This window comes from Nicrophorus vespilloides, unplaced genomic scaffold (assembly GCF_001412225.1).
Source record: "Nicrophorus vespilloides isolate i.1.1-1 unplaced genomic scaffold, Nicve_v1.0, whole genome shotgun sequence".
NCBI classification, from domain to species: domain Eukaryota; kingdom Metazoa; phylum Arthropoda; class Insecta; order Coleoptera; family Silphidae; genus Nicrophorus; species Nicrophorus vespilloides.
Genome location: NW_017097120.1, coordinates 25869 through 36566, shown reverse-complemented (window position 1 = coordinate 36566; position 10698 = coordinate 25869). Strand labels below are relative to the sequence as shown.

At 42.0% G+C, this 10698-nt stretch overlaps 3 protein-coding genes across 4 annotated transcripts in view; 1 reads left to right on the top strand and 2 right to left on the bottom strand.

Annotated features, from left to right (window-relative positions):
* Positions 1-3021: 3021 nt before the first annotated feature.
* Positions 3022-6077, bottom strand: LOC108558995 (serine/threonine-protein kinase PITSLRE). The gene is made up of 4 exons (XM_017916103.1): positions 5783-6077; positions 5545-5709; positions 3265-5473; positions 3022-3195 (listed from the first exon to the last, which is right to left on the bottom strand). Exons 1-4 carry the CDS (start codon positions 5878-5880, stop codon positions 3094-3096), a joined length of 2574 nt encoding a protein of 857 aa, XP_017771592.1. The 5' UTR covers positions 5881-6077; the 3' UTR covers positions 3022-3093.
* A 194-nt stretch (positions 6078-6271) lies between these two features.
* LOC108558996 (actin-like protein 6A) lies at positions 6272-8367 on the top strand. The gene is made up of 4 exons (XM_017916104.1): positions 6272-6662; positions 6724-7491; positions 7549-7637; positions 7702-8367. Exons 1-4 carry the CDS (start codon positions 6434-6436, stop codon positions 7915-7917), a joined length of 1302 nt encoding a protein of 433 aa, XP_017771593.1. The 5' UTR covers positions 6272-6433; the 3' UTR covers positions 7918-8367.
* Positions 8368-9709: 1342 nt separating this feature from the next.
* Positions 9710-10698, bottom strand: part of LOC108558997 (nucleoplasmin-like protein) — a 1323-nt gene continuing 334 nt past the window's right edge. Inside the window, exons 2-4 of one of the 2 annotated variants that reach the window (XM_017916106.1) lie at positions 10110-10504; positions 9931-9978; positions 9710-9863 (exon numbers count right to left, since the gene is read on the bottom strand). In XM_017916106.1, coding sequence (XP_017771595.1) covers positions 9756-9863; positions 9931-9978; positions 10110-10504 — 551 coding nt within the window. In that variant the 3' untranslated portion in view covers positions 9710-9755. The remainder of the gene's footprint in view (positions 9864-9930; positions 9979-10109; positions 10505-10698) is intronic. The other variant, XM_017916107.1, reaches the window with a different exon arrangement.

Here is a 10698-nt window from a genome sequence, read left to right as displayed (position 1 = left end):
AAATTAGTATGGAAATCCAATTGGAAATAAGTATTGATTAAGACTTACAGAATGCTGCGATGTTGGACTGCCTCAGACCCATTGGCACTCACTCACTCGCGATTAATTAACACTCCCGTTTGTGATTTTAATTATTAATTAGGATGAAACGAGCAACAACTCCAAGTGGTATGAAGCATTGTCGTTTATTCAATTTAATAAATTCGCGGGATTTCGAAATACGGAACACTTAACTTCCGGTTGATGAGCAGAGTGAAGCTAGAATTAAAACGTCTGGCTGATAAAACAGTTCTTCCGGTTTAAATTTGAAACATCGAAAGTGCTATGCAAACCGGAGTATAAAACGTTGGCTTAATGATGATTAAAACCTGAAACATGAACGATTATTAATTTAACAGAAAATCATATAAAGCAATATGTAAATTTAATTTAGAAACATGCAAAATCATATTGTATAATGTAGCAATTATTTGAGAAATAAATCATGTATATTTGTCGTTAATAAATATTAAAAGAAAATAAAAAGAATAATAAATAATTTGAAATAAAATAATTAATTTAATTTAATAATTAATCAATCTAATGGGACCGAAAATAAGATGCATCTCTTTTATAAACACTAGGAATATAAATGCACGGTCGTCGGTTTTGAATTTGAATGGATTTTGAATAAAATAATTAATTTCATAATCGTCGGTAAGTGAATAAAAACAAAGACTCACCTGCGTTTAATTAATCCATCTAATGTTAGGTAAATCCTCCACAAATCACAATCGCACTGCACAATTAATCCAATTTGCATTGTTGATTTCAATGCACCGTCACGACGCGCACTCTTTGACGGCAAGCGCGAGACTGGCGTGCGCCTTGCACGGCGACTCATGCACCGCTCAGCCAATCGCAGCGCATGAGCGTCACGAACTAAAAAAAATACATTTTAAATATAAAAAATAAATAAATGAAACGTTAATTTGTAAAGTGGTATAAGTCCATTTTTTTCATATATCGAATATTTAAGATTTAAAAATATTGGCAAATCAATTCGCTTGATGTTTTTTACACTATAAAACTGTTAATTTTTATGCAATATTATGCAATAATAATTATTAAAATTAACGTTTTTTTTTACTCAAAATGGACTTATACCATTTTCCAAAATAACGGATTAATTATCCGTCTCATTATGTCTTCGCTTACGCTCATATCGATAAAAGAAATGACGATATTCAATATAAATAATTATTAAAAACACATCTATGAAATTCGATGCGAATCCAGATATTTAATTTGAATGAAACGGGAGGAAAACGGAAGTATATTTAAATCGAAAAGTTGCAAATAAATAATAAATTTAAAATAAATGATTGATTAAAGAGACTAATTAATTATATGTTTGTAAAAAGAAATTAAAACAAAAACTCACTTCGCAAATGAAGTTGGCTGCAATTGGCTGCGTAGTTCATTATCTGCGATTGGCAACGACGATCAGCGCCACCATCTCCATCACCGTCGGTGGAAGCATCATGAACTACATAAAAAAAGTTTCAAATACGTATTAAGAAAAAGCCAACAGAAATCTGCGTTTATATGCGCAAATAGTGAAAACGCGATAAAACGATTAATAAATGACTCAATTATGAAAAGGCGGCTTCTAGGAGTTACCGTATAATTACGTTGAATAACGAAACGTACAGATCACATTTAAATTCGAATTATTTTGCGTCGAATCGATGAAAAGTAAGCGAAAGTGTGTAGGAGGCAGTGCGTAGATATAATACCTGAGGACTCACCTGATAAATTCCATGAAAATCTGTAGAATTCACTGAATTTACACCGGAGCAAAACCGAAAGGACGCGTTCAATTCGAATTGGAATGGCGGACTGGCGGCGGCGACGATGCACACCAGCTGGATCATGTGATCGATGTGTGGCCAATCAGAGACCTGCTTTTCGATCAGGTGACGTTTTTTTTTATAATAATGCTATAAACAATGGCTTGAGTCGACTGTGCCGGTGACCAATCACAGTGCTCCATATGGATCACGTGACTGTTCCGTGGCTAAATTCAATCCGTATTCAAGTCGCGGCCGGTGCGCATCTCTTACTTTGTTTCTCCGATGTTTATTAATGAATTTGGAGTTAATTAACCGGTGAGTCTTTTGCTAATAACATTCTCAAGTAACTGCGATCGTTCGTTTCGCGATTTTTTCATTATTTTAACGCCGAAAATTCCAATAATCTCCAATTATCCACGTATTTTCGAGGCATTCTAAAGCGCAGCTGAATCAGCTCTTGCAATTCCTCAATTTCCTTAATAATATTATCGAATTCCGTGGTTTTATTAACCCAATGTATTATGTACGTAATATGTATTATTTTTTTCGTATTCGAATAACTTCAGTTCACAGACGCTATCGCTAGGTGGCGCTAAATTCAGTGCGTTGTTCGCCTCACTTCACTATTGTTTACATCTGGTTGTTGCAGTGAAATCAACAATGAAAATTGGATTATTTGTGCAGTGCAATTGTGATTTGTGGAGGATTTACCTAACATTGGATGGATTAATTAAAAGCATGTGAGTCTTTGCTTTCTGCATTTGCCGACAATTTGTTCCGTGATCAATTCGAATTTCGGCGTCTGCGTACGCTCCGGTTTTAAAAATTCAAAATCGCTGGTGCAACTCCAGTAAAACTATTGAATTGTGATGTTTTTGGCGAAATTCATTCGGGAAGATCACAATCCAATTAGATTTTGAGTAATTAATATGAATGTTTCGTAATTTGTTCGCTAATCAATTGCGTAGATTGTATTGAGATGTGCATTTCCTATAGTAATTTGAATTAGAGAGGGTTCATTAATTTAGAAATTTCAAAATCAGACTTCTAAGTGTTTAACTTAGAAGTCTGATTTTCTAAATTATTTTTTTTTTAAATATATCATATCTATTGCATTAGCCAGGATAAAAGGAAATTTAAAAAAAAAGTTGATCCAGTATATTATTTACAAACATATTTCATCTTTATTAATTTTATTTTGTTCCACCAAATATTGAAAAGGGGAGAGAGAGGGAGTTATACTCGGGATTATATTTCACTAAAATTTTAGACTGAAGCCGCCGCCCATCGCGAGCCTTCTGCTGTCCACTGCGGATATGCCGATTCTGAATCCGTAGCCGTCGTCGTCACCGTCTCCACCCTAATTAATATAAACAAACGAATTAATTATGTTGATAATGGTAATAATAGTTTTGTTTGCATTGTTTACCAGTTGCTTGAATTCGCGTCCACCGGATGGAGGTTTGGGGCTGGCCGCAGCCATGGCCTTCCTATGACCCAACTCGCTCTTCGCAGGCCACGTGGGGAACATGGCAGGATCCAGGGGAAGAGGCGCCTCCTTGAAGTAGGCGTGATTGAGGGCCTCCTCGGCTGCGATTCTCTTCTCCGGGTCGTAGGTGAGGAAACCCATCAGCAGCGATAGACCGATCTCGCCGAGCATGCCGAATCTCTGCCGCAGATTGGACACCGGATACTCGGCGAACTTCATCTTCTGCACCGCGGGCAACTTGTTGAATCCGGTCCAGATCTTCTCGTTGGGCGTACCCAAGTCCCGAAAGATTCGATTCAGTTGGTCCACCTCGCTCTTGCCCGGAAAGAGGGCGTGCATTAGAAGCAGTTCGGCGAAGATGCAGCCCACCGACCACACGTCAATGGGCGTCGAGTACTCCTTGGTGCAGAGCAGCAGCTCCGGTGCACGATACCACAGCGTAACAACGATGGGCGTGTACGCCTTCAAGGGTGAACCGTATTCGCGCGCCAACCCGAAGTCGCCCACCTTCAGGATACCCTTGTGCGAGAGAAGCAGGTTAGAGGTTTTCAGATCGCGATGCAGAATCCAGTTGTCGTGCAGATGGGAGACTGCCTTCAGCAGCTGCGAGAGAAGACACTTTACTTCGCAGGTGGTGAACGTCTGCTTCTTGTTGCGCATCGTTTCCATCAGTGATTTCAGATCGTGCTCAACGTAATCCATGACGATGAATATCTTGTCCATGTTGCTGCCCACAACTATTTCGCGCACGGTCACGATGTTCGGATGTTGGCCCTTCAAAAGTGTGTTGATTTCACGCAGCGACGTTATCGGGAAGCCCTCCTTTTCCTTCTCCATCTTCAGCCGCTTCAACGCTACGATGTCGTCGGTCCTTTTGTCTCTGGCCCTGTACACCACTCCGTAAGTACCTTCCTCGATTTTATTTAAGCATTGGAATTCCTCGACGGATCTGCAACCCTGGATGGCAGGGAAGTAAGGTGGCAGATCTTCGTCGATCTTTTTCTCGGTTTCTTCCTGCGCGTTACGCACCTCTTCACCATCGTCGTCAGCGCATCCATCTACCTTTGCTACTTTCTCTGCTGCAGCTCTTTCGTCATCCTCTTCCTCTTCCTCCTCCTCCTCATCCTCTAAGACATAATCATTACCGATTCCGTTACTCTTCGGACTTGCCGTACGAGATTTCACTGAACCGTCGCTGTGCGTCGATTTTTGATTGTCGGAGCGCACCGAGACCGGCGAACGTTCCGAGGATGGTGATCGTGATTCGTCCTCTTCCTCGTCGCCTTCGCGTGCACTCGACTCAGCCTCGCTCCTCTCGCGGTGTTCCCCATCTTCCTCCACGCCGTCATCCTCCTCATCCTCGACATAATCCGATTCAGCTTCCTCCTCCACCTCTTCGTCTTCCGAGTTGTCTGATACCTCTACGACATTATCGTCACTTTTCAACCGCTTGTGGTTCATCATGTCCTCCATGATGCGTCGTTTCCTCACTTGCTTCTCCAGATGGCGACGTTCTCTCTGCTCCTTTTGCCTGGCCATCTCGCGTTCAGCCTCCAGCAGCTTCTCCCTGCGCAAATCCTGTTCGGCCCTCTCCTCTTCCGTCAACTTGTCGTCGTCCATCCTGCTGTTGTATCTTGTATCATCACCACCGCCGCCGCCGCCGCCACCGCTCCGTCTGTGCTTCCTGTCCTCGTTTGTGCTGATGCTGATGATTTCCTTCACGTACATCCCCGATTCCCCTTGCAGGACGCTGTCCGGATTTTCGCTGTACTTTTTATCCCTGTGCTCCTGCTTCTCTCGCACGTAATCCTCTTCACCTTTGCTGCTGCCACTGTTCCTCTTGTTGAGCAATCTCTCCCTCAGGTCCTGCAACGTTCTGTCCCCCGTCAACCTTTTGTCCTCCTCGTACTTTTCCCTGCGCATCTTCTCCGAGTACCGTGCCTCCTTCATCTTCTTCTCCTCGTACTTTCTCTCGGCGTGTCTTCTCGACGACTCCTCCTTTCTTTCCCTGTATACCCTCTCGTTCACATACTGCACTTCACTGTAACTATTGTCCTTGTAAGAGGCTGCCACCTGCTGCTGCTGTTGCTCCTTGTAATATCTCTCCTTCTCCCTTTGATAATGTTGCTGCTCCCTCTCCTTACGATCTCTGCAACAACAAACAATATTTAAAAAAATGCTGCACTACAAACAAACAAAAAAAAATAGCAAATTAATTACCTATGATGTTTTCTGTGTGAATGCCTCTCCTCCCTGCCATGTCTCTCTGATCTCTTATGATGTCTGTCATGACCCTCTCTCCTCTTCCTAGAGGCCTGTCCAGCGTGCGCTTGAGGTGGCTTTATATCCAAACCATCCATTGTATCTGGATCCTCCTCCGACAGACTAACAATGACAAAATACAATGCATATGTTAAATAAATGTCTCCTTCTCTTTTATCAATTTCAGAATTCTCACCTGAAATCCATGGTGTCTCCCTTGGCCTTCGTGTCCACCGGACTTTGCCTCAACTCACCATCCTCACTTTGATCATCTCCAGAACCTGCATAAGACATTCTTGATCTGCAATTCCTCCCCTGCAGAGATGGACTTCCAGAAAAGCATAAATATCTAATGTGCACGGTATGAATAACTAATACACAAACGATCCAAGTGTTTTCTGAGCTAAACCAAACTATAACATAGAATACTATTTTCTTTATACGGATATGTTTGGTTATGTTATTTAGCACTTGTTTTGACAAGTAATTGCAGCCACTACAACAAAGCGTCAAAATATTTCACTACATATCATCACATATCATTGCGTTAGTTCAAGTTGTTGCAATCATTTTCGTATTACATTTAGAGGATTAAATTAATTTACATATATTCAATGTAAGATATTACTTAATACTATTTCGCTTCTTTTGCCCCCCTAGATATATCGACGGTTGGTAACGATGGTTCTAGCGACGCTCAGAAACTGTCACCAGATGCGGTTGACCTAACCTCAAAAGTGCGGCTTGTAGTGTAACATTGTTGTTGTTGTTTACAGTGCTGAAGAACGTTGTCGTTGCTTGTACAGGAGGGTGGTAGAGACGAGCGAGTATAGGAAGAGAGGATAGGATGTCGGGAATGCTGTACGGGGGCGACGAGATCGGGGCGTTGGTTTTCGACCCGGGACACCACTCGCTGCGGGTCGGATATGCACAGGAGGACACGCCGAAAGCGGAAATACCCGCGATCGTCGGCGTCGCTCCAGACGGTGGCCCCAAGCTCGAACCGGAGGTGAAAGTCGAGGGAAGCGGTGGAAGCAGTAGCAGCATCAACGCCTCGCAACCACCGACCTCTGCAGGTATGATAAACATGAATGAACATGAACTTTACAATTATTGTTGTTGTATTTGCATTTGCAGCAGCTTGGAAGTATTACATTGATACGACGTTCCTGCATACCCCCAGACAGAATATGGAGTTGCATCCTTACATGAAAGATGGAATGATTGAGAATTGGGATTTTTTCGAGAAGGTCATCGACTACTCATACGCAAAGATCATACAGTCAGAGTCCGAGTATCATCCGGTGCTGTTCTCAGAGTCTCCGTGGAACCAGCGGCCGAAGAGGGAAAAGCTGATGGAGATCATGTTCGAAAAGTATAAGGTGCCCGCGTTCTTTTTAGTGAAGAACGCCGCGTTGGCCGCTTTCGCGAACGGTCGATCAACCGCACTGGTCATCGACAGCGGTGCCACACACACCTCAGCGGTACCCGTCCTGGACGGCTACGTTATCTCCAACGCCGTCGTCAAGTCTCCGCTCGGCGGTGATTACCTAGTGCTGAGGGCGCGCGAACTCCTCGAGGCGCAGGGTATCGACCTGACGCCTGCCTCGATGATCGCGAGCAAGGAGGTCGTAAGGGATAAGGATAAGGCCAAGTACGTGAAGAAACCGATTTCGTTTGCTCCGACCAACAGTTGGATGGCGTACATGTCGAAGCGCACCATTCAGGACTTTCAGCAGACGGTGCTGCAGGTATCGGAGACGCCGTACGAGGAGCGTGTGGCAAGCGCAGTTCCCGCCGTTCATTACGAGTTTCCCACCGGTTATCACCAGGATTTCTCATCGGAACGATTTCGGCTCGCCGAAGGACTATTTGATCACGCGATGCTCGGTGCCGGTTACATCGGTTAGTATTTAATAGTATATATTCATTGAAATGGATATTAATCATGTATATTTGCAGCTTCGACGAGTGCCGGAATGTGCGACGTCGATGTGAGGCCGGCCCTGTACAGTTCGGTAGTCCTGACAGGCGGAAATTCTCTGGTGCAAGTGAGTTGATATTTAGATTTGTGTTCGAATGTGTTTATTAATTCTATTCATTGATTGTGTTCAGGGATTCAGCGATAGGCTGAGCAGGGATCTGTCGTTGCGGACGCCCGGTTCGATGCGTCTGAAAATGATAGCAGCCAATGGGACCGTAGAACGGCGGTTCGGTGCCTGGGTTGGAGGCTCAATTCTCGCCTCCATCGGTACATTCCAACAGATGTGGGTCTCGATGCAAGAGTACCAAGAGTCTGGAAAAGTTCAGATCGATAGAAAGTGCCCTTAAACAAAACAACAACAATGATGATGATGATGATTACACCGATATTCGAAGAGGAGGAGAAGACGAAGATGATGATTAAAACACACCACACAGACATACACACATTCTGACAGACAAATTCAAACACACACACACATATATATATTTATTCTTCCTCTTCGTTTTCTTTTCTAGCTCCTTCTTTTTAACGCGCGAGTGACTAAGAATGAATGAAGAGACACGCATAGATTCTAAGCGATTGAAATCGAATACGTTTGTTTTTTTATTTGTATTATTTATTAGTTTTTAAGGGATAATAAGTGACAAAGAGAGAGAGAGAAATGATGATACGAATTGCGCGATGTGCACGTAAGTGAGAAAGAAAGCGTGAGAGATAGAGACAGAGAGAGAGAGTAACAATATTGATAATAACAAATAATGATGATGATAATATTAGAGAAATATTACTATTATTATTCGCCAAAAGGATAAATAAAGCATATTATATTGAAAAGAAAGTAAAAACAAGTATTATTTATATCGAGGGCGTTACCATTTCCACCCTGCTCCTTTGTTTCGTAAACAACAGTCGTCGTCGTCACCTTGGTAACCAAATATTCAAAATATTCGTCGCTAGGGTTACAAAATAAAACTCATCGGTCGGTGTTAGTTTTATACATATATTATTTATTATAAAAAAAAGAAGGAAAGAAACCTTAATATTACCTATATATATATTTATTATTATTTATCATCAGTAATAATAATAATGATAAAGATGATTAAAAGGCGGAAATGTTTTGAAATGATTATCGTTTCCCCCCATTCGGTCTTGTGTCTTATCGTCTGCAATCACTCGATCACAGCCTCCCCTGACCTGAGACTCACTCGTCAACACTTTTACTTATCCATCCAAGTCGTTCAACTGTTTCATTATCGTTTGTTATATAATAATCATGGTTGATTTGATTCATGGAGAAGATTTATGGAGATGAAATAATAATAAAAGACACGTGTAAAATAAAATGACGTACTTCTTTGTTTTTTCTTTTCATTTTCTTGGGATTAATTATAAACACTTACAATTACGACAAAAAAAAGAAATAATAATATAATTGGGAGGTTTTGGCAAAGAACGGGGAAAAACATACGGTCTTTTCTTTCTTTTTGTACGTTTTGTATACAAAGATTAATAATAATAATAATGTTGAGAACATTTTCAACCGTCCGACACCCCCGCCGACCCCCCAAAAAAAACGGAAACATACAAAAATTCAAACTTATATCAAAATATATATATATATGTACGTGTGTGTGTAGAGTTACATGCATATATATATATACATATAAGAATAATAAACTAAACTGGAAATATAAAATAGAAGAAAAAAAAATCAGTGATACGTAAAAAAATACATTTGAGTGTAGTGCGTTTGGTGGGTGGATGGGTTGGTTGGTGAGGGGGGTAGTCAGGGAGTTGATGGTAGAACGCGAGCACAAGATATAATAGTTAGATACTAAAGAACGTAAATAATTAAATCAGAAAGAAAACGTAGTTCTTCAGGAAAGAAAAAATAATAATAATGTCTAAATCCTCCATTCTTAATGTGAACGAGAGGATTTAAACTAAAGTGGTTTTTTTTCCATCAATATTATAAAATAATAGTTATTATGCAGTCTGTGGTTTTTGTTTTGTTATAATAATATAGTTGCTGTTGTAGATTTTTGTTGTTGTTGTTTGTTGAGTGTGGTTTCTTCTTCTTTGCACAGGCACTCTGTCGCACACACACACACATGTACACACACACTTGCTTTCTCGATTGATTTTTTTTTTCAGTGTGTCTCAGAGACAACTCTGCTCCCTATTTCTTGCCCTTGTTATTCTTGGTCACGGCTCCTTTGCCTTTCGTGTTGTTGGTCGTTTTCGATTTTTTGCTTTTTGGCCCCTCGTCTTCCTCCTCATCCTCCTCCTAGAAAAAACAAGCAGAAAAATAATGCACATTCTTGCTGCCTCCGCCTGTGTGTTGTTCAATTAACCTCATCATCATCCTCAGCCACCACCGACAATTTCCTTTTTCTGTTTGCCTACAAATGAGCAAAACCAGGTAATAAAAGTGACAGTGTTTGTTGTTGTTAAAGATGTAAAATGTTGCTATCGCGATACGTGTTTGATGTTATAACAATAATAACAATGTATAATTTATATATATACTTACAACGCCTTCTTCGCCCTCCTCATCGTCAAGCATCTCCTCCTCTAGCTCGTCCATCTCGTCGAACTCCTCGACGGGTCCACCGATCAGGTGATGACCGATGATGTGGACGGGGCCGCTGCCCTGGATCAGGCTGAAGGTTACAGGGGGATCAGGGAAGGACAGATCCAGCAGCACTTGGCTGTTGGCGCCGCCCGCCTTCAACGTCGCAACCGGAATCTTGATGGACTCCTTCCATGTCATTGCCTCCACCTGGATCACGTTCAGTTCCCCATCGACGGCCTCCGGTCCCAGCAGCGCTTGCTTAATTATCAGTTTGTGTCCACCCTGGTACTCTTCGGTGCCCTTGGATTCGGGGTCCCACACCTCTGAGGCTTTGGCGCCCTCCAAAGTCAACGCTGCAACGAATAAAAAAAAATATGAACGATGAGGAGACGGCACGCGGCAAACAGACAACAACAACAACAAGAAACAGAAGCTCACGTCCATGTTGTTGTTGTTGTTATTGTTGTTTTGTTTTGGGGGGAAGATTTCGGGCGATTGTTGCTGCAACACCGAGGGGGGGCTTAAAATGGCGCGCAAAACGCCGGTA